General features: G+C 43.7%; 1 protein-coding gene across 3 annotated transcripts in view; it reads left to right on the plus strand.

Moving 5' to 3' along the window:
* runx2b (RUNX family transcription factor 2b) overlaps positions 1–24,627 on the plus strand; it is a 69,969-nt gene that overhangs the window by 34,059 nt on the left and 11,283 nt on the right. For all 3 annotated transcript variants that reach the window (XM_072440141.1, XM_072440140.1, XM_072440139.1), the window contains exons 5-6: positions 2,577–2,681; positions 23,732–23,899. In XM_072440141.1, coding sequence (XP_072296242.1) covers positions 2,577–2,681; positions 23,732–23,899 — 273 coding nt within the window. The remainder of the gene's footprint in view (positions 1–2,576; positions 2,682–23,731; positions 23,900–24,627) is intronic.

Genomic DNA, 24,627 nt, shown 5'->3' on the forward strand with positions numbered 1-24,627 from the left:
GGTACAGGGGAATATATGTACTGGGGAACATAGGTACAGGGGAATATATGTACTGGGGAACATAGGTACAGGGGAATATATGTACTGGAGAACATAGGTACAGGGGAATATATGTACTGGGGAACATAGGTACTGGGGAATATATGTACTGGAGAACATAGGTACAGGGGAATATATGTACTGGGGAACATAGGTACTGGGGAATATATGTACTGGAGAACATAGGTACAGGGGAATATATGTACTGGGGAACATAGGTACAGGGGAATATATGTACTGGGGAACATAGGTACAGGGGAATATATGTACTGGGGAACATAGGTACAGGGGAATATATGTACTGGGGAACATAGGTACAGGGGAATATATGTACTGGGGAACATAGGTACTGGAGAACATAGGTACAGGGGAATATATGTACTGGGGAACATAGGTACTGGGGAATATATGTACTGGAGAACATAGGTACAGGGGAATATATGTACTGGGGAACATAGGTACAGGGGAATATATGTACTGGGGAACATAGGTACAGGGGAATATATGTACTGGGGAACATAGGTACAGGGGAATATATGTACTGGGGAACATAGGTACAGGGGAATATATGTACTGGGGAACATAGGTACAGGGGAATATATGTACTGGAGAACATAGGTACAGGGGAATATATGTACTGGAGAACATAGGTACAGGGGAATATATGTACTGGGGAACATAGGTACAGGGGAATATATGTACTGGGGAACATAGGTACAGGGGAATATATGTACTGGGGAACATAGGTACAGGGGAATATATGTACTGGAGAACATAGGTACAGGGGAATATATGTACTGGAGAACATAGGTACAGGGGAATATATGTACTGGGGAACATAGGTACAGGTGTACGCACCTCTTCTTGTGTGGGTTTCCTCCGCTTTGCCACCGCAGCCTAAAATGCACACTAAATAGTTCCTCAGCTTGGTACTGGTAGGATCTGGAGACGGTTCCCCTGGTACTGGAATCTAGTCACCCACAAACCATCAATAACATTTAGAAGTTAGAAGTCCATTAGCTGGACTATTAGCTCGTTACCGTACTCTCATGGAAGTCTGTGTTTTCTGTCAGTTTTAGCTTTAGTTATCCATCATTCAATTTGAGTAGATTTGGTTTAGCAAGTTCATTTCTAAAAAATGTACTCGCTGTCCTCGCCAAACAAATGTCATCTATTAAACGTTTGAAAATGTACATGTGAAAGTACAGTAGGTTATTCAAATTAAACAGGATTTACAGGTTTAACACCTTTATTGTTTTCTGTTCAGGAGTTATTTCCAGTCTATGACACATTTAATGGATCATTATAATGTCTCTGAAAGAACATTGCTCTTTGTTTTTGTTTCCAACCACTGATCTGTTTGCTCAGCTTTGTACTTACATATTTACCTCAAAATATACATGTTTAAAGAGCAGATCACAGCTAGAACTCAAAACTAAAAGCGTTTACAGTGACACGCCCCAAACCTCCACGAAGATCGATACTTCAGCAAAAACTGTTGGGGAAAAAAGGTAAACATCTTAAAATCCCCTCCGGTTTAGCATTATGCTAACTGAAAAACCTCCGAGGTGCGACGACGTCATGTTGTCGTCATCTGGCCAACCGACCCGCTCAGCTCAGGGAATTGTAGATCGCAAACGAGCATCACTGGCCGGGTCGCTCCATCCACTTCCTGTTTCCTGTCCGCGTCCATAGCTACGTGATGCTCGCGTGCGCCTCTTATTCATCGCAGCATTCCTCGAGTGTGCGCATAGGAACAGGCACAGTCAGGCCCAAAGGCAGCAACTGCTTGGGATTATCTAGAGAGGAAGTGACTATTAAAATGCCTCTCGCCCACTCACGCTGGGTTAGACGGGGAGAAAAGGCTGGATAACAAGACGCTGGCTCCTTCAGTCAATCTTTCTATTTAGACGCTGCCAAACGGGCTAAATAGACCCTTCAGACAGGCCAATGTTGTCAGTTGTTAATCTACGCGCAGACGATGTATTTCCCCCCCTGTTTGTATTGTGGCGTCACGGGCGCACTTGTGACATGGGCATGGTTAAAGCATGAATGCGGGTTATTGTCCGCGCGCGATGGCATGTCATTTGGTGGTGTTTGATGTCACCACAGGCCGGGATGGGTTCGGCTGCCAGAAACTTGTGCTGCACTGTAAAAATGTCCACGCTCGTGGAGAAGGAGTGCCCAGGCCGTGGAAATGATGGCAAAAATGAAACGAATGGGAGAAATATAGAACATTTTGGACTTTAAAAGAAGATGAAATTGAATACATTTGAATTAATACAAGTTCTTTTATAGTATATTTACATCCTTGAGTATTCTGGACATCAATATCATGAAAACACAAAAATATAATGGAAAAAATTGTCAATTATTACTATATTATACAAGTTTATTATCCTCGAATTGTGAGCCAAAGCTTAAAATGTTGGTTAACCACTCCAGAAGACAGTGGGGTTCGTACTACTAAACTAGGGGTTTTCTGGTCATTGTTATTGAGTTAATGTGTGACTTATTGCTACCACGTTTGTCCACAGGCAAGAGCTTCACCTTGACCATCACAGTATTCACCAACCCGCCGCAAGTGGCCACGTATCATCGCGCCATAAAAGTGACCGTGGATGGACCGCGAGAGCCCAGGAGTGAGTACCCCAAAAACACACTCATGCGACATGGTGAGGAGGCCAGAACGCAACATTATCGAGAAGAAAAAGACCCTGACAACCAGTAAATGAATCAAATGTTTGGCTCATTGATAGGGCTGGGCAATATGACAATCCCAAAGTAAACGTTTCCCAAAGTCAGACACTTTTCCTCATCCACTCCTACTATAGAGTCATATACAAACGCCCCTCAACATTCCAGCCAAAGCAAGAGTGTGGCAAAATTATTTCCATCCTTCTGCTTTTTCTTTGCGTCAATGTTGTCCGTTGAAGTATTGTTTTGCTCAAATTAACTTAAAAATGGAAACTCGAAAGTATTTTCTCTGTTGTTGCTTCGACTGCGCAGAGCTGTGCTGGGTTATTTGCTGACGGCAGGGGGAGATAAAGGACACTACAACTCGCCCCAAAATAGGGAATTTCCTCAACAAACTGAATTATTTGAGGAGAGTTCAAACACGCACGATCACAAAGTCCGTAACAGTGGTAAATGTGAGCTTAGCTGTTCTTTTGTGTACACGTTTATATTTGTTATTAGACCGTTGCAGCTCTTTGTTCGTTTTGTTTTGAGCTCTTACTGTAGAACATTTTAATTACTCCTTTCCGACATTTCTGCCTCTCAACGCTGCTAAAATTCCAAATGTTGTTATGTCACTCGCACGGCCTCTGTCAGCTTCCATCACGCTCCGAGTGAGTGACAGGCAGAAACAATCGCACCTCTTAAAGCCGGTATGAAGCTTCTCGGCGTACACGCAAGTGAGTCACATTCAAATTCGAAATTGTGATCTTGGCTCCGGGCCCCTGTTTGTTTTTGCTGAGTATCCATACACAATATACTGTACATGTCTGTTAAAGGAGACACCTCTAATAATAGCTGGGTGGAGCCGGCTACAGTGGAATAGAACTAAAACGAGTGGCTGCCTTGTAAAAGGAGTTATATGACAGAAAAGGCTTTTACTGGCGAGTGACTGTTTCTTAGCAATCACCCGGCGTGTAATTCCGGCGACCCATTTAAAACGCAGTCGTGACACTTTAAAAGCGAGAGGAATTAAAAAGTGAAGGGCAACGTTCCTGCGAGGGTACAGCGGGTTCTAGAGTGCTAGCATCAGCTCCTTTTAACGGCCCATATAAAAACAACTGGGGAGGGGGAAAAAAACTTTACTATAGCCGTGGATGCCAACTGGTCTGGCACGCAGCTGTTTCCCCGAACCCTCCTCCCGATTCATAAAAAGCATATTCTCATCTGGTGGCTTCGCGGCGGAACAATATCGCGTCGCAAACAAAGCCGCCCGCGCCGAACGTGGCACCGAGCGTGGCACAGAGCGTGGCACCGAGCGTGGCACCGAGCGTGGCACCGAGCGTGGCACCGAGCATGGCCCGAGCGGGCGGAGAGGGAGCGGGATTAGCACCAGCGCCCGACGGCATTGTGAGCTGTGTCTGATGTGCTGAGGGCTGTGTTTAGAGCTCGACAAATGTTTAGAGCTTGACAACAAGAACAGAACGAGACAAATGTTTAGAGCTCGACAACACGCACAGAACAAGACAAATGTTTAGAGCTCGACAACAAGAACAGAACGAGACAAATGTTTAGAGCTCGACAACACGCACAGAACAAGACAAATGTTTAGAGCTCGACAAATGTCTAGAGCTCAACAACACAAACAGAACAAGACAAACGGGAACGACAGGATATTTTGTGGTTTACAACTTGAATAATAATAGTCATAAATACCTAAAGTCTTTGCAATTTACTAATTACAACAATTAAAATCGCAGCCTACTGAAACCCTGCCCTCAGTACAAACCGTTGCCCACACATGAATGGTAGTATGGTATTTATCACATTATGAACACGGAATTATGCAAACAAACGCTCTCTATCGGAACCTGCCTGACTTATGGGGACAAAAATCTGGTCCCCGTCGGACAACACCTTTATTAATAGGTCAAAAACACGGTTCAAAGTTCAAATATGAATTCAAATAGGTTATTATTATGGTTTAGAATTAGGTTAGGCAAGTCGTTTCTATGATTAAACATGGGCCGGTCTCTAAGAAATGAATGTAAGTGAGTGTGCAGCCCCCAAAAAACATGGCACCCTATTGTGCGATGGGTTGAGGTCGCAGCATTGGCAGCTACATCGCCACTGGTCTACCCCGGGGCAGCTGTGGCTAATGTAACGACCCAGAGCTCACCACCTCTGAGTACAACTGAGGTAACTCAAAACCTGACAAAACCACTCTCAACTTGGCTGAATGTTCTGGACACGAAGAGAAAAACCTCTTTTAACTTGCGTGGAGCGCTTCTACTTGATCCTTTAATCAAGAACACATTCGCACCTCCCTCCGCGGCCATCTCGCGCCATCAAAAAAGCATTTCCTGTGCATCTGCTGTCCCTCGTCACCGGACTTTCAAACACGTCCAGTCACTTGGCGAACGCGAGGCACGGTTTGTTTAGAAAGGTTCGGTCCGATGCGCGGCCAGAACGCTGACGATAGTGTTGACCGTGGCTTTAGCGCAACTGCAACTTTCTTTTTCCTCGGCCCGTGCGTAGCGGGGGGAATAGTTTCAGCTCGTCTTCTTTGCTTTTCCATGTGGGCAGATGAATTTTGTTTCACGTTTTACCGTAAAGGATGTAGTGGAAGAGGCGTGACCGGGGCTGAGACGGCGCCTGTGTCCACAAACTCGCTCCGTTTACTGTTCTTTTTCGCCACCCGAGCAAAAAACCCTCGCACGGCTGTGAAATGTGTCAACACGAGCTCTAAGTATAGTCCTGGAGGTGACACAATGCCTCGTTTCATCCACGCCGCGCCCTTCGCATCCAATTTAGCTTTAATTGGAGCCCCATTTAAGACTCATAACTGGTACATTTACGTAACATTCTATTTGGCGTTGTGACTTGTGTGAAACGATCCACACAATCAAAACAGAGCGTACCCGTCTCCATGGTGACAAGCAGGTTACGGCACCGGGCAAAGTGGTTTTATTGGTTTGTTCAGCAAATGAATAAATACTGTGTGGACAAAACAAGAGGGTGAAACCTCCTCCCGTAAAATACACAGAGCACCTTTAATATCGCGCATTGCTTTTGTCCATGTTAATAGGGGCCGTGTGGGCGTGGCCTGCGACGCGGGTGCAACTCGTCAATAGCGCTTTAATATTTCAAGTCTTATATGACGGTAATGGTGTTGGACAGTCTCGTCCTCATCGTTCTTTGCCATAGACTTTCAGAAAAAAAACTATATATTAAGAGTTTAAAAGCATGATGTGGTGTCTAATGCTCATAATGACATTTAAAATTCTGCAAAATGTGTTATAACTTATTAATACAGTGTCAAAAACCGATTTAAATATGATGGCGCAGCTGATCGACCCCTGAACAAGCTTTCAAGCCTTTGATACTAATCGTTTTCGGTAAAAAAAACAATGGAAAATGTACTTCTGAAGTCTCGGCGACGCATTTGAAAATGAAAAAAGAGCACATCTCCAAACGTGTTAGTGCAACTCAAAACATCGCCGTGATGACATCGTGATGACATCGTGATGACATCGTGATGACATCGTGATGACATCAGGTGGACGGCGTCTTCGAAGCGTTTCGCCCGACAACACGGCCACAGCACGCGCGAATCGAGACAGTCGATTTCGCTGTCTTCTTCCCTCGTTTGCAAACAGAACGCCGGCCGAGTTCGACACTACTTTAAAGGGGCAAATTAGAGCAAATTGCGGGGGCAAACCTCCAACCAAATCGCCCGGCGAATCACCTTGTCTCAGGTGAGTTTCAAAACCACATCAGAGCGCTGGCAAAGAGCACAAACCCAAACAAGCGCAGCTCTTCTCTTCATTTGCCTACCGAAATTTGCTTATAGGGAAAAAAAGAGCTTTAAAGTAGAACGGGGCTCTGGCTCGCTCCTCTGCTGCAGCTACAGTCCCGGGACAGTAATTAGGGGCAATAAAGTGCGTGTCGTTGTACGTAACCTCTGAACTTCTTTGGTTTGCCGTTAAGTGGTCGGAATTGCAGCTCGGGTGTAATTTGGGCCCAAACCAGCGCCAGAACACGTCTACCTCTGTGGGGTCATTACGCCGAGGTCGGGAGGTGGCAAAACACACATGTGCCCTTTCTGCTCCCTCTCTCTCTCTCCCTCTCTCTCTCCCTCTCTCTCTCTCTCTCTCTCCCTCTCTCTCTCCCTCTCTCTCTCTCTCCCTCTCCCTCTCTCTCTCTCTCTCTCTCCCTCTCTCTCTCTCTCTCTCCCTCTCTCTCTCCCTCTCTCTCTCTCTCTCTCTCCCTCTCTCTCTCTCTCACTCTCCTTCTCTATCACAGCTCTTTTTCTCCTACTCCCACTCTGTCCCTCCCTCTTGTTCTCTCTTTCTTCTCCCCTCCTCATCCTCTCCCTTTCCTGTCTCTCCTCTTTTCTTCTTTTTCCCTCCCTCTCTCTTCTCTTGCTTCTCTTCTCCCGCTGTACTAAGCCTCTCTCCCCTCTTTCTCTATCACTGCTCTTTCCTCCTCGCTCTCTATTTCCCTCCATCTCGCTTCTCTCTTTCTTCTTTCCTCCTCACCCTCTCCCTTTCCTGTCTCTCCTCTTTCTCTATCACTGCTCTTTCCTCCTCCCTCTCACTTTCCCTACCTCTTTCTTCTCCTTTCCCACCCAACTAAGATTTTCTCTTCTTTCTCTATCATTGCTCTTCCCTCCTCCCTTTCTATCTTTTTTATTGTATCCCTCTCTCCTCTCTCTCTTCTCTTTATCACTGCTCTTTTTGCATCCCTCTCTTTCATTCCTTCACTCTTTCTTTTCTTTCTTACTTTTCATTCCTCTTCCTCTCTTCTCCTCACAACATTTATCCTCCTCTTTTCCTCCTCTCTGCTCACCCTCTTCTCCCTCCTCTTTCCATCTTTCTGCTTTCTCTTTCTCTCCACTCTTCTCTCATTTTACAGCTCTCTTTTTCTATCACTTTTTTACCTTTCTGCATTTTTCTTTCTCTCTGCTCACCCACTCTCTACCCCTCTCCCTTTTCTACACTCTTTCCCTTCTTCTTTTTCTGATTTATCTCTTTCCAAATCTTCTCTCTCTTTTCAGCTCCTTTCTTTTCCATCCTCTCTCACCCATCTCCTTCTGCCCTCTCCTGCCTCTGTTTTTTCTTGCTTTTCCTCGACTCGTCTACTTTCTCTCCCTTCTCCTTACTCTCCCTCTCTTCCTCTCCTCTTCCCTCTCTCTCTCTCTCTCTCTCTTGTAGTATTTGGTGAGTGGCTGTGTCCGGAAAGCCGCGATTGTATCTGTGAACGCTTCATTGACACATGGGGGGCTTTGTCGGCCATTACAGCTCTGTTTTGTGCTAAACGAGTGGGTAATTATGAGGCCAGAGGTGCACAGGGCCAGGGAGGGGCCCCACAGCGAGGGAGGGGCCCCACAGGGAGGGAGGGGCCCCACAGGGAGGGAGGGGCCCCACAGGGAGAGAGAACAGTGGGCTGTCTCAGAGCTTCATGTAGACTCGGCGGGTCCACAATATGAAAACACTGCATTATGTATACAGCACTGGCGCAACAACATTTGAAGTGCTTTTCCTGGCAGGTTCCACAGTATGGCATTACATGTGTTTAAATCGGGTGAAATCTCAAGTTACCAGTCAGATCTGTGAAACCATCTCCATCAAATCAGTTTTTTGAGCCATAAAAACACCTGTAATTGAATAAATGCAATATAGATTACTTTAATGCCATTTACTTAATGCCATACTGTGGGAAATGCATAGCAAAGTTAAAACATCTTCGTGGAGACAAGCGTCCTCCACCGCAGATGTCACATTTAAAAGTCAAATAATGTAGATTTCCATAAACTTGAGACAAAATATTTGTTTCTCTAGACGAATGAGAAACAAATGTAATTTTCTAATTTATGCAATGTTTTGTCTTGGGAAAAGAAATAAAAATGTATCGTAACGTGACCTTTTTACACCATGATCATTGTTATATAGAAATGCCATTAACAAGCAAGAAAAATGAATTTGTATTTGTATTGCAAAAGTTGTTGCAATACAAAGTGCTTTACTGTCACTGCAACGCAATTAAACCACAAAACAAATGCACAAAATCACAAAAAAATGCATAAAATCACAAAACAAACGCACAAAATCCCTGTACAAATCAAACACAACAAAACCTAAATAATCAGCATTGGCATTATAAATATCAACCGTATGCACTTCACTTTCACCTATACTGTTCTTTTTTATTACTGTATTACTGTATATATATATATATATATATATATATATATATATATATATATATATATATATTATATATATATTCACCAATTTTCATATAGTAGAATTGTTTGTAAGACAGCTGACATCCATTTTACTGTATATATCTTAAAGTCTTTGTCCTCTGTCAATCACAAATACAACTTCTCATCAGTTCATTTACTTTAAACATTCCCCTTCAAACTGAACACTTTTTACCCTCATTATGTTTTTCCCGTGTTAATGGCGCCTTGGCTCGGCGCCGCTGTATCACTGACAGGAAGGATGTGTTGCCTGTGCGTTTGATGAGCCTTCTGGTGGCCACATGACTTCTCCCCAGCGCTAAAGGCGGCGGCGGCGGCGGAGGACCACCCGGGAACTTTTGTGTCTTTTGAATTGCGTCCCGGAGTTTTTGCTAATTAATTGGTTGCTCGGCCTGAGTGGGGGGGCGGGCGGGAGTGGGAGGGGTGTGATTGTTGCCAGTGGTTTTGCACAGAAGTGGCTATGGCCCGTGAGTGTGGATAAGTGGTCTGTGAGGTCCCGCTGACCACTGTGCGATTAGCGGCGAGGCTAACACCGTTTCTGTGGCGGTTTCTCGTTGTGTTTAATCACTTGACGGCTCCTGGTTACTCTGTGGTTTGCCGCTGCACCGCCAGCGTGTCCTCTTCATGTGCAGGGGGGAGCATTTTATAAACACACAACTTTTTAGGGAATATAATTCTTCTTGTCCCCATGGAGATGCATATGTTGGTACCACGTCATGCCGGTGTCAGTGTCAAATTTATTTTACCAAGACTTATTCAAATTTAGTAAAGACTTTGTTAAGAGTATTAATAAGTAGTTAAGCCTAAACTGTTTGTGTCATTGTGAAATAAGGCATTGCTCATGATGTATTAAGGCTGATAAAAGATCATAAAGGGCTTAATACCATACTGTGTAACAACCCAAGGTAGAGCAAGAACATCTCCATGGTGACGAAGTGGTGTACCAAATGTATTTATATATATATATATATATATATATATATAAATATAATTTTCACTAGACTCATGTTGTTCATTCATCACAGAAATTAACCTCACTTTGAAACCGTTATTTTTCACCTCATTTAAACCGCCTCGCTCCCGAGTTCCCCGTGCAACAAGTTCTTGCACCGTCTGCCGGCAAACGTGGCACTTTGCACGTCCAAAACTCACGACTGCTTTACTTTTCTAGTTCCCTGCTTACACTGTCTTACTACTTCATTTGAAACAACACGGACCGTTGAAACGCAAAACGCTAATGCTAACTGTCACTAACTGTCGCTAACTGTCGCTAACTGTCGCTAACTGTAGCTAAATGTCGCTAAATGTCGCTAACTGTCACGTCATCTCTCGGCGAACGCGACGCTCGGGTGCAAAGCCGTGCCGGACGGTCGTGTCGCGGCGCCCGTGTTTACCTTTCTCCGAGGCGCCACACATGTTTCCACCACGATGTGTTTAGCCCCGAGAGCGAGTGTGTTATTGCTGCCATTAGCCGCGCGTAGCTGCTGATTCAGGACAGCGCTAATAGGCCTAATTAAACGTCATTGAGGCTAATACACAGGGAGTGGCTGTGTGCGCGTTTATAGGTGCTTCTGTCTCCTTTCAGCTGTTGCTAGCAGCGGCGGCGGCGGTGGCCTCGGACAAGCTTCCTGTGCAATAATGGCCCTCGGCGGTAATGAGGACACAATATACACGTCTTTCTGTCCAAAACCACTGTTCGCATTAGGTTTACGTGACGACGGGGCCGAGCAGAGAAGGTGACAAAAGCCCCTGTTCTGTGACGTGCAATAACAGAGGGTTTTTGAAGACGTCAAGCCTTTAAAGTCACTGTTTTTTTTTCTGGTAATATAAGCATAAACTCTAGAACGTCACAGGCAAAGCAAAGTTCCGATAAACCTTCAAAATGTTAGCAGGGGAAAATACTGTTGCTCTGCTGATTTTGTGGCGCAGTTTGAGGAATAAAGCAGGATAATGGACCTATAAACACTATTACAGATGACCAGATTTGTGATAAAAGTATAATCTATTTGATTTGAGTTTACCCCTCTCGAAAACCAATTGGATAAACATTGAAATTTCAAAAAATGTTTGATGATTGGAAACATAAATTAAAAGAAAACAAATAAAATAATATCCCCAAAAACAAACTTGCTTTAGATGTTCAGATGATTCGTTTAATTGATATTGATTGATTGATTTGATACGATAATCGTGATTATCATAAGAACTAAAACATAAGATGTAAGCAAGCTTAATAAATAAGTAATTTGCAAAATTAGGTATTTTTACTTCAGTAATAGTTCTCTGGTCTGGTCTGGTCTGGTCCTGGTCCTGGTCCTGGTCCTGGTCTTGGTCTGGGTCTGGGTCTGGGTCTGGGTCTGGGTCTGGGTCTGGTCTTGGTCCTGGTCCTGGTCCTGGTCCTGGTCCTGGTCCTGGTCCGGGTCCGGGTCCGGGTCCTGGTCTGGTCTGGTCCGGGTCCGGGTCCTGGTCTGGTCCGGGTCCGGGTCCTGGTCCTGGTCCGGGTCCGGGTCCTGGTCCGGGTCCGGGTCCGGGTCCTGGTCCTGGTCCTGGTCCTGGTCCTGGTCCTGGTCTTGGTCTTGGTCTCGGTCTTGGACTTTTTCGAAGACAAATTAGATTGATGTTTACCTTGACCTACGATGTCTTAAAAACAAAAGTATTTAAAAAGAAGATGAATATCATTAATGGCACGTGCTTTTCCCTCTCGATCTCGAATAAAACATGATTCATTGCAAGTTATTAGTTATTATTTACATGCGCCGTTGTGTTTTTGCTGATTCCCTGTAACTTTTTGCACCTACACATCTGTAAAAGTCTGTGGCATTTGGAGTGAGAAACTTAGAAACCTAAAAAGACATTTTATTTGGGTCTAATCTTTTAGTAAGCGTTGAGTTTAAAACGACTGAGAGCCGGATTTTGCATTTTAATATAACTTTGATGAGCCTCCACATATTTAAAGAGACTCTGAACATTAACATTGGGTCTGCAAAACATCAGAATTGCTGTTATTTAGGTTATTTTAGCTGATTATTTATGTCACGTGAATCCATCTGTTACATTTCCCTGAGTAACGTTTTCCTCACTGCACTTCCCTTTCCAACATCTACTTTTCACATACTTTTTTACTCTTAATCCTTTTTTAATGTTGCAGTACTCTTACAACATATTTTGAATAAGTTGTTTTTAAGTAACGACTATTGAGAAATTAGTTTGTGTTAATCGTTAATAGTAAATATAATGATGCCGTTTTGTGGCTTTGCGGTAAGACGCGTTAGCAGCCCGTCTGTCATGACTTCAAACGCGCTGGAACCGCTCAGCCTCGCCGCGCTCGTGCCTGAACACGCAGCCGCCGCTCTAATACTCGCCAACGCACGACAACAAAACACACCAAAAACAAACCTGTCCTTCTTAAATAGTCTTAAATTGAATGCTAAGATTGCAATTACCGATGTGATGTAAGACCGTTTAAATGTCCTAGAACGGGAGAGCTTTTGTGTGTACGGATTAAGACGTAACAACTGCTCCGTCTCTATCTTATTGCTCTCTCTCTTTTTCTCTCCGTACCGTATTTTCTGGACTATAAGTGGCACCTTTTTTCATAGTTTGGCCGGGGTGCGACTTATACTCCAGAGTGACTTATATGTGATTTTCACACTGGCAACCTCAAGAGGGCGCTCTAGGCTCTAAGTGACGCAGAAGAAGAATCTGCACTTCCTCTTCCTCTGGAGTTTGTGGAGTTGTTTAGAAGTGACACAGAGGAAGAAGAATTCAGTGGATTTAGTGATTTGGGGTAAAACTGATGCTTTGGTAAACTTGTTAGCATGTTCTTTATGCTATAGTTATCTGAATAACTGTTAATATGTTACGTTAACATACCAGACACTTACCACAGTTCTGTCTGTGCCTCATGTAGCTGAAGGTGTTAGCGTTAGCATACGTACACCTATTCACCATGTTCTCTCATCTGTTATTATTTTAAATTACATTTCAAGATGAAATATCTGTTCTTGGTGTTGGATTTGATCAAATACATTTCCACAAAAAATGCGACTTATATATGTTTTTTTCTTCTCTATTATACATTTTTTGGCTGGTGTGACTTATACTCCGGAAAATACAGTACTTTGAAGACATACAACTACAGTAGGTGGCGGTAATGTAACACTCGGACACCAACCGCCATAAAACACCAGAAGAAGAAGAGGTCTCATCTGTCCCTCCCGCCGGCTGTCTGTGTACAAAAAATGAAATAAAAGACGTTAGCATCATTCGACATCCTGCAATTAGAGTGGATTTAGTGTGCGTTTGAAAAGAAGCCGATTGTTTTCACAGGCGCCAGCATCCGCGCTGCAAACCTGCTGCTGGCGCTTTGTAACAATGGGAGCCGGACGAATAAAAAGTCAAACCCAACGAGGAGAAAACAACGAGGAGCGAGGGAACGAGGGAAGAAGGGAAAATGGGAAAGAGGGCAGAAAACAACAGAGACAACGTGGGGCTTTTCCAGAGGCAGTCAGTCAGTTGAGCGTCTCATGGAGCTGCTTGAAGAGGAGCCAAAGGCGTACCATCGGGGGAGGGGGGGAGGAAGAGGAGGAAGAAGAAGAAGAAGAAGAAGAAGAAGAAGAAGTGATTCATAAAGAGAGATAAAACACAAAACACAGAGCCAAAAGTCCCTGGGCTTCAGGCGCTGTCACTGAAGAGTTCCGTCACTGCAAAAAGAGCCAATCCAGCTCTCGTTTAGTGGACTTGTCATTGGTTTGGTTACTTTTATTTACTTTAACATCATTCTGACTCGTTTTGCTATAAATTATCATTATTTTGTTTGCAATGTTATTAGTGGAGTAAAAACGCCCTCTCTCCTCCTCTCTCCTCCTCTCCCTCCCTCTCTCCCTCTCTCTGCCTGGCTTGCTTCCTCTCTCCTCCTCCCTCCCTCTCTCCCTCTCTCTGCCTGGCTTGCTTCCTCCAGGCTGGAACGCACAGACCACACAGATGCCTGGCACAGCTCCACGACTGCATGGCTCCCTCGCTCTCGGACCACCTCCCATAACTCTCCCCGTCTTTCCCTCCACGCGCTTATATTTTTCACCATTCTTCTGCCTTTCATGTAGTCTTTACGTGTGCGTTTTTCAGGCTTATTTTTGCGAAGTAATTTGGCCTTTTACGCCATTGTCTGTTGCAATATATGTGTGCAAAACCAGAAAAGAGGATATAACATACATTTTAAAGCAAACTACTGTCCTTAGTGTGACGAGAAGCAGTTCAAATGAGGCTAAAACAATATCATTGTTGACATTTTGAGGCTAAATGTGTGTGGACTTTCCGGTTTGCCATCTACTGACATCAAACATGGATTTAGTGAGTTCTACTGGTAGTTTGGGTACCACTTTGTAATAACCGCATCTTAATTAGTCTCCAAAGAAATCCTGGTTTACAAGGTTGTCTTCTACTGAGCGCTCACAAAAAACTCAGGTTCAAATTTCTCAGATTTGTCCACATGCTTATATTATTAGCATGTCGCGGCAAGCTAGCTTTAGTCTATTCACCCACGATAATGCCCTCTGCTGTCAGTAGATGGAGTGGAAACACCGATCCTGATGAAAGTTCGCCCGATCTGTATAATGTATAATGTGTAGTTTTCAATGATACAATATTTTAGGTGTAAAACACCAGAGGCCAAATCAAAGGTTTAAAGGACAACATACAAATGCGTAATATGTGTCCTTTAATAAAGACCATGTACTTCATTAATTCGGGTTTAGTTGCTTTTAAGGAGTTATGGGAGGTAGCTTTAACAAATATTTACAAAGTCGGAATAACTCGTCACAAACAATTAGTTAATAATTCATGAATAAAGTATTTTTTTTCATGCTTGAATAAGGCTGATAAAAGAATGTACTTAATATAAATCATTTTCAGTTTTATATCGTGAGAAACGTGTGCTGTGCTGGAGCAGACAACTTCTCCAGACAGCACTTTTTATTTCAATTCAAATCCCGGTAAAAACAGATAGTCTTAACGAACACTACAACGTTGGCGGTCAAGCTCGCCCGTCGCGCCGCACGCTCTGCCAGCTCGGACCGCCGCCCGACATCATCGTTCATTGTTTCTGACGGGCCCACGAGAAGAAACCCAAAGCGGACGGCTCCGAATAAAAAAGTGAAATATTGGGCTGGAGATCTCATTCATCCCTCGCTGGCTGCTGCACGGCGAGATGAGTGACGCCGGAGAACATTCAAACACAGACTGGCTGACTGCCCCGCCATAAAACAGACCCGGGACGCCGCGTCGGGCTCAAAAACTGCGAAAACTACAACTGTATTCGCTCTGGCTTTTCCCCTCACATGTTACTTAATCAGGCATTAGGCGAAAGAATTTCCTGTTATCGCGTCCAAAGTCATTTTTTAACCCGTGAAGTGTTAACAGCGCGGAGTAAGCCAGGTCACGGAGACTATATTTGTCATAGAATTGATGAGCTACAGTTTTATAATGTGTCTCACGTCTGTTTTTGGCTGTATTTGTACGATTTTGCTCAAACTTTGGTGTAATGCGCTTTGTTATGCTCTGCACCACTCGGAAATCCAATCTTTTTTTTCACGTTTTACCGCGAAGAACGTTCAGAACGAAATGTTAACTGCCACGGAGGTATTTAGCAACGACGGAGGGAAGATGTATTCGTTTTATTGACGAGAGCGTAGAGAAAATATTCAGAATACCGTATTTTCCAGACTATAAGGCGCACCTTTTTTCATAGTTTGGGCCGGGATGCGACTTATACTTATATTTATACTTGTACTTCGGACACACCACATTTCATACTTCAGTGCAATTTTTGGCCGGTGCGACGTATAGTGCGGAAAATACGGTAGCGCAGGAAGGAGAAAACGGAGCTCTCGTGTTGATGTATTTGTGCTATTTCCGTCTCTAATCGGTGGTAAACGAATGCGCGACAGACATTGAAACAAACATAAAGTTGTTTTTAACACTACTGCAGTGTGAAAGTACTTTAGGTGTTAAGATTACAGTACTACCGTGTCAGAATGTGCTGCAAAATAGACACGGCCGGCAGAACTTGACGTGTGAACTTTCATTGGAAAACAGCAATTGATGGATTTGTTGATATCGATATTCTTAGCCTGATTAAGTAAGGATTTAACAACAAAAAATACAACAAAATTTGAATTTTTACTCACTTTTTCAGTCAGATCAAATGCTAAATAAGAAATCCAGAATCCCCTCGGCACATTTTTAATACATAAACTAAATGAAGAAAGAAAGACATTTAAACCTGGCTCCGTCACTTTCCTACATCCCGAATATTTAACATTTTGGCCAGTTCTACTTTACATTTATGCCAGAAAATCACAGTGAAGATGAATCTCTAAATACAAGATTGTTTCCTGTTCACCTTCAGTACTCTGTAACACAATACATTTCCAAAGTATTGCGCTGTAGTAGTACCATACGCCATTCAGATGAGTTCTGAAAGATCGACTTTTATCTCCTTTTTGTGAATGGTCAGACCGATGTAGTAGCTCTCCCATCAGGCTTTTTTAATGCTCCTATTAATTACCGAGGGCTTACTCTGTGTTTGCCTTCTTGCTCTGGCCGTTATCAGATCGGCCACTGGACCCAGACCTCCGCGAGCAGCTGGAATAATACTGTGTTTGGAGCGGGGCGCAGTGCGATTACAGATACTATCTATAGATCTGTTATTCAATCTCTGTAGTAGCCTAATACAGGGGGCGATCGTACGGGGGGCTCCACTCCACGTGCTGGAGCGTGCACGGGCTGAGTTTAGTCCGGATGCAGGCTTGGTTTGGTCCTCTTCTAATCCGGGTTTAGTCCGGCTTTAGTCCAGGTTTAGTCCGGGTTTAGTCCGGGTTTAGTCTGGGTTTAGTCTGGATTTATTTCAGGTTTAGTCTGGGTTTAGTCTGGGTTTAGTCTGGGCTTAGTCTGGATTTATTTCAGGTTTAGTTTGGGTTTAGTCTGGGTTTAGTCTGGGTTTAGTCCGGGTTTAGTCGTAGTCTGCTTCTGGTTTAGTTATTTCTGGGTTTAGGCTGCATTTGCACTCATCTTCTCCTGGTTTAAGCAAAGTTTAGTCCTGAATCTTGACTTAGTTTGGTCCTGTTCTAGTCCTGGTTTAGTCTTGTTCTACTGTAGTTCTGGTTTGGTTCTGGGTCCAGGCTTTATTCACAATTGTCCTGGTTTAGTCCTGGTTTAGTTCTGGTTTTGTCCTGGTTTATTACTGGTCTAGTCCTGGTTTAGTCTTGTTCTAGTCCTAGTTCAGTCTTTATAGCTCTTCTAGTTTCAGTTTTGCTCTGGGTTTAGCCTGTGTTTTCGCTTGCCTAAGTATGTTCCAGATTTGAGCCCAGTTTAATCAGGATGTAGACTTAATTTGATGCTCTTCTAGTCGTTGTTTACACTACGCTCCAGCTCGACTTGGTTTGGTCCTCATAGTCCTGGTTTAATCCTCGTCTAGTGGTGGTTTACTCTGTAGTATTCAGTCCCTGTTTAGTCCTTGTTTAGACCCTGTTTAGTCCCTGTTTAGACCCTGTTTAGTCCCTGTTTGGACCCCGTTCAGACCCTGTTCAGTCCCTGTTCAGTCCCTGTTTAGTCCCTGTTTAGTCCCTGTTTAGTCCCTGTCCACCGCTGTGTGTGGAAGTGTGAATGCAGCTTATATCCTCCCGTGTGTCTCTCCCTCTCGCTCTGTCGTTCACATCTGGTCTGAATCGGCGCTTGTTTCCGGCGGCCGGCTGGGCACAGGGAAGTGCCAGGCGCTATCGAAAATCTGCGCTGTTTTCTCAGGGATGATGGGAATCTCGGTACTTTCCCTACGGCGGTGAAATCATCCTCCTTCCCGCTCTTTAAATACCCCCGGCTCATTCCTCCGCCCCGCCGAGCTTACGCTAAAACAGCTGAGGCGTCTTTGTGTTTGGAAACAGTTGTCAGTCTAAAAGGTGTCATTAAAACCGTGAAAATACCGTACTTACTGCAGGATCCGCTAAACAAATGGACGTGTGTTTGCCCGAGGAAATTGGACAATAACGCGGTTGGCCGACGCACCGGATCCCTTGAAAGAAAGAGAAGTGCAGTTGTTTTTTAAAAAGGTTGTGACTCTCGTAATTTAAGGCGGGCCGTCTGTATCAGCGCGGTAACGACGAGGAGTGTCCGTGCACACAAAACAGAATAATCCTTGTACACACAGCGCGTCTGCTGAAGGATTGTCTTATCTTAATGTGGCGGCTAAGTGTCCGGAGCTAACAGGGATCGTTAGACTGGACTGGTCAAGCTTCAGTGTGGTCTATATAACCTTTCTTTACAAAAACACTCAAAAAAGACGATAATATCCGAGCATTTTACAGAATTGGACCAACTTTACGAACTGAAAAGACATTATTTATGCTAAACATTTATAATATTTTACCCTATACTCCGAAATGTCCCCATTGTGTGGACAAATAAAGGATATCTTATCTTATTATACAACATGCAAGGAGGTTTCAAAAGCTCAAATAAAACAGTATACTTCATTCAACTCTTGCAACCCATATGGATACGCTCTCGTGACAGTCCTCTGTGTTTTTAAAGTCCCCACACTTTTACCAGACTGGTTCTGATTGTTTTTGTGCTCACGTTCCCTCACTATGCAGCCGTTGTCTGTTGTTTAGTTTTAAATGCTTCACTCGGTTCGCCCTCCACTGGCGTTATTCTATAGAAATGTCACTTCAACATACACACGTTTACATTTGTTTATTGTAAGAAGCAACACGCAATCCAAATATATAACAGTACAAGCATGGATAATACTTACGGACGAGACGCGAGATTTGGTCCGCGAAAGCGAGACTCGACGAAATACTGACATGTTTTTTTGAGAAGAAATTGTTATATTTTTGCTCTCTTTGTTTCAATTTTTTTATGGCTACAGCTTCTGAATGACCCATTTTCATCCAATCCAAATGAAAATGCATAAAATATCACAACAAACACTGGAAAAAATACCATCTAAAATAAGACAAGTAAAGAAATGCTTAAAATCTGCAATATTTTTTTTATTTTGTTTTTTTTTGGTATATTTTGACTACATTGCCAATGGAACAAGCGAAAAATAATGAAAAAAACCGAGATATATATATATATTTTTTTTAATGCTGTTGCAACTTTCTTATTCTACTGGCAAATTATATTTTAAGAACGTCAAAAAATATTCAACTCAAGATGGATTTTATTCAGATAGTAATTCAGGACTTATCATAAGCAGATGCAGACAGCAAACGCAGGTCTTATTTTGACCCAGAGAGCCGCTCTAACAACGTATCTTCTAATTTGACTACGTGCGCAAACGGGATCGGGCACGGTTCCTTAATTGTAAGATAAACTGTACGCAAAACTGTGTACGAACAATAATAATAATACAGAGGATAATAATACGCATTAATGACCTCTGCTTTTCAAAACACCCATACCGCCTCTGCTCGTTCCCATTGGCCGTCCCGCTCCGAGCCTCCGCTAACTGCTTCTCCATTCACAGTTGTGCATGGAGGACTGGTCTCTGCTGCTGCTCCTAATTTACTGGTCAACAGGGTCTTCCTCTCCTCCGCCCGCCCCCCCGTCTGTCCCGCTATGTCTGTCCCAGTGCTATTTATTCCCATCCCTAGGAGACGGCCGTGCACAAAGCAGGCAGTGTGTCTGATGCTTTTTTAGAATAGAGATTCAGTCTGGCGAAAGTGGAAACGCTATGATTGACTGGGCACGGCGTGTACCGAGAGAGGCACAAATTATCCCCGGAATTGGCCGGGTATTATTGTTAATAAAGTTTGGAAAATTGTTGTGATTGGCTGAAGGACTCGTAATGTTTTTTGTATTTGTGTGTGTGAGGCTATTTTCTTTAGACTTAAATACGAGTACGGCAAATGAGAAGTATGACATTGCAGATCGAACAGTGCGAGGTCGACGCAGTTCGACTCTAGAACGAATTTGCTGTGACAAGTCAGATGACGCTTCAAAGCATTAAAGTCTGAGGAACTGAGGGTTTGCGTGTCGTTTACGAATTTGTTGGTGAAATAGATCAAATGTGCTGATATGGGAAAACGTCGCAGTGTCTTGCAGTTCTTCACGTTCGAGGGTAACGTGTCGAAGGACTTGAACATATAGCGCTTGCAGAGGTGGGGCGGGTGAACTACAACAATGAATATGTTAAAGATCCGTCTGTTACCTGTAAATGACTTGACGGAGGTGCGAGTAGAAGCGATTTAAGATAACTGTGCCTTGCAATAATCTTTTTTCAACTTTTTGAGAGGTTTCTTTAGACAATATCGATCTCCGGAGGCCAGGCCAAGTTACAGTTCAGATCTGTGGAGCGATATTCCCTGCAGAGTGAGAAGAGTGCGTGTGTTTGGCCACTTTTTGCAATAAAAACGTTGCTACTAATATACATTTAATGCCATACTGCAGAACATACTGTATCTCTCAAACATCTGGCCCACTTTGAAGTCAGCTGAAGTTCTTGATGTCAATTTCGCATCCATGTTCTCCATAGCTTGTTCAAAATATTCACATTTTAAGAGCAGAGCCACAAAACAGTGTATTTCAGTCCAAAAAAAAATACATTTGGATCTTACAATTCTGCTAAATGTGCAGAGGGAAAGTGCCTGTGCCCCTACTTTTCATATTATATTTTTCCCATAAAGTCTGTGGAGAAAGTGCATCTGAAGTTTGCTTCCAGAACCCAGTTGTGTGTGGTCCTGTTGAGCTCCATCAGAGACAAGCAAATCCTCCTCCAGAAAAGTGACACCTTTAAAACAACCATTTTGATTTGATCTTGTTGCCGATGCATTACAACACGAGCCCTTTTGGCCTTTGTGTCAAGAGAAACACTGTTTAGCTCTGACAGTGGCCCGCATCGCCCGCTCAGAAGCTGTTTACTGTCAACTCTGCTGTGTCTCTCTGCTACAAATGCTCTGTCTCTGGCTGTTTAGGTTTAGTGCCAGTTCTTTGTTCCCTTGTGCAGGCAGCAGCAGCAGCAACAGCAGAAGCAGAAGCAGCAGAAGCAGCAGAAACAGGTTGGGAAGAATTCTGAAGTAGTTGGCTGTTTCTGCCAGAGCCAAATGGACGCGAGCCAAGCACAGCAGGAGTTTGTACTCTCCTCTGTTTGATATTTACTTTACCACCTTCTCAGGGACACATCCACACACCGGCTCTGCTGAGTGTGCACTGGCCTCTGCTAAACCCAAGTCCTTCTCTGGAACCATCAGTTTTCAGGAGGAACGGGCCGTCGGGCCAGGGGTGTCGAACGGGAGGGGGGTAAAAAGGGGTACGTCTTGAGGGCCCATGGCAGGAAAGGGGCCCCCTAAAAATCTGACAAGATAATTACGTTTATTGGCAGGATGCAGCGTTTCTTTTCATTACGTCCGTAAATAGGTCGATGCTGACTCATTCAACAAACTTGGCAAAGGCAAACGAGACTTGTGTTAGGACAAAAAAACAAAAAAGGATTATAAAATAAAGGATTGGAACAACTTCAGTAAAAAGTAAAATTATCAATGACTAATTAAAAAATCAACATCTGTGCTATGTAGATTCTTCATTCATACCATGTGCTGGAAGAAAATTGACCTTGATCTGTGAAAATAATTGTAAAATATAGCCGCAAGCGGCAACGATCGGCCCTCGCCACGCCGCCGCCACGCCGAAAGAGGAGGGGGCGCTAACGCACCCCAATCGTCCTTTTATTACGCCTACTGCTGAATCTGTGACGCTGTCACATCTTCTCCCCTTTGTTTTACCACAAAGTAAACACCGTGACTCTTTGAATAAAATGTGGATAACTTTTGATAGTCCACCACTGAAGATGAGTCTCACCAAATTTCAGATTAATAGGACTAACACCCTGGGAGGAGTTCGTGAAAGTCTAAAGTGTAAACATGTTCTGAAGATTTCACCATTAGAATAACACGGGAGGTTTCGGTCATCGTTACGGCAAAACCATAACAATTATGACATGGGTCTCATTGACTTTTTTGATGTGGATGCCATAAGTTGAGTTTTTTGTCAAATTTCGTAAAATTTCGCTAAACTATGGTTAACCTCCATATAAAATCTGTAGGGGGCACTATGGCGCCAAATAAATGTATTTCACTTCAAGTAGGTTTAGGGCCAAGAATTTAACAACTGATTCTAATTTGACGCAATTTGGACTTGATCTGCGCAAACGGCAGAAATTTTGAATTTGGGAGATTTCTGAAATTCTTGCTACAGTTTGCGGCTTCGCCGCACAGAGACCGTGACAGGTATCAATGTAATTTGAATAACTTTTGATGTCCCACTCCTCAGCACCATTTTCACCAAATTTCAGCTTTTTAGGGCCAACGCCCTGGGAGGAGTTTGTAAAAGTACGACGTTTGGAAAAACTCCAGAGTCATCCTTAGCCATTTTTGAACCAATATGGCCGACATTTGGTTGGGCGGACGGCGTTGCCGTAATAATATTTTTTACTTCTCTTGTCACCATCTACCTCTGCGCCAAATTTCATGATTCTACGATCAGATTTTTTTTGGGTCATTTCCTATCTCTCAATGCATTTTTGGTACATTTGGGGGCGCTGACGCGCCAATTTTTAAATTTTAGAAAATGGAGATAGCCAGAATGTAGAGAAGCACGATTTTTAGAAGTGTGCAAATTTTTGTGACTTTTCATCAATGTTCACTGGGTGAAAAATAGGGGGGTTGGTCCCGAGAAGAAGAAAGAAGAAAGAAGAATATTCCGATGCGAAAACAATGTTTCCCATTTTTCAAATATCATAAACTATACATTTTCGCTCATGGTGTGGGTCCCTGGTCACTGATGGGTACTTTCGTTAATTTTGAGTAATAATTGCATTACATGCTTATATGCACGGAACATGCAAGAGATGGGGAACGTATTTGTGAGCTACTAAGCGCAAATGAGTGCTTTATATGCCCAATGTAAAGTGCTCGTTTAGTGCGCATTTTTGCACGGGTTTCGCCCGTTTACAACGGTAATGTTCCATTTTCCTACTACTAATTAGTATGCACGGGGCGTGCGTGAGTGAAGGAGTGCGTTAGTGAGTGTTTGGAAGTGGGCGAGCGCTTCGCGCTCGATTTTGTGCGCACTTTCGCAGACGTGCTTCACACGGCCTTACGGGACTAATAGGCCTCTCGCCAGCTTGTGGCGCTCGGGCCTAAAAAGCAATTTAATTACTTTTTAGACTAAATAATCGCTGGGTACTAAAAGAATAATTAGCGGCAGCTCTATCTTTTGTGTGTTTGCCGTCTCTAGAGGCTGGAGATGACTTCGAGGGTCCCTTGTGCTGGAGGTGTGTGATTTTATAGGCCGAGGAATGCAGAATATTACATTGAGTTTGGCATTGGCTCGGCTCCTGTGGGGATAATGGGTCCGTGGCGTGAGAGGCGCTGTTTACCTGAAGATGGAGCCGCGGGTCACGTCTAAGCATAGTTTCGGATTCTCACACTCGCCATCGTTCTGCGCCTCTTGCTGTTGTTCGTTTGTTAGCGGGGGTAACAAGGGCCTTTTTGCAAAAATCTGTAAATGGGACAATCCTCACTCATGCAATTGTACTATAAACAGTATATTTAAAGTACAATCGGACACACAAATCATCAGAAGTGACAGGCAGCTAGATAAGTGTGAAGTTTTAATGACTGAACACACAGCGCTTACCGGTAAAGCCTGTTTTCCTGACGTCTTCCTGTGTGTCTGCGTGCTGGCGTTTAGGGCACCGTCAGAAGCTGGAAGACCCCCCGAAGGCCGGCCTGTTCTCTGACCGCCTGAGCGAGCTGGAGAGGATGAGGGTGAGGGTGGCCGTGCCCACCCAGGCCCCCCGACCCGCACTCAACGCGGGCCCCAACTCCTTCACCCCCCAGGGACAGACGCAGATCACAGGTGAGACCCAAAACTGCTCCAAACTAAAGGTGCACCATGTGACTTTGGGGGGTGCGCCAAACGTAGCTTACAATGATCAGATTATAGCTCAAAAATACCTTGAAAAATATATATTGTAATTGTGAGTACGCTCGCCTCTCCACAGATCTGGTATTACCTGCTTACCTCCATTGAGTGTGATGAGTTTAAAGCCATTCCGTGTAACATTGCAAGCGCTGGAACCTCAAAACAATTTACATAGTGCACCTTTAAGCTTAAAGTAATAATGATAATATATTTTATTTATAAAGCTAATGGTAATTCCCTCTGCTGTCAGTAGATGGAGTGCTAATACAAAATCCGGATGTGACTGAGTTTTCCATATTTCCATTAGTTTATGTTCTAAAACAGATCATGTTTAATAGCCAATAAAATACAAATAATGCAAAGTATGTGTCCTTTAAAAAGAGGCGGGACTCTTGAGACGGGTGTCGAGTGGTTTCCTGGAGGTGGAAGGTCAGTGTAGAATATCAAACGCAGTATTTGAGACACAGTCGGAATGAATTAGTTAGAAGAACATTTAGCACCCGGCTTAGCTTAGTTCACATTTGAAGCGATAGCTGTGGTGTTGATGGCGGCAGCTGACACTAAAAATATCTATATCTACATTTCCTTGAGCCTTGATCGTAACATTGTTTGTACGAATATTGGTTCATTTTCAGTCTTTTCTAAATGTTAATGTTCCTAGA

Source organism: Eucyclogobius newberryi, unplaced genomic scaffold, assembly GCF_026437365.1.
Source record: "Eucyclogobius newberryi isolate DKJ021-1_F unplaced genomic scaffold, fEucNew1.0.hap1 SCAF_1, whole genome shotgun sequence".
Classification (NCBI taxonomy): Eukaryota; Metazoa; Chordata; class Actinopteri; order Gobiiformes; family Gobiidae; genus Eucyclogobius; species Eucyclogobius newberryi.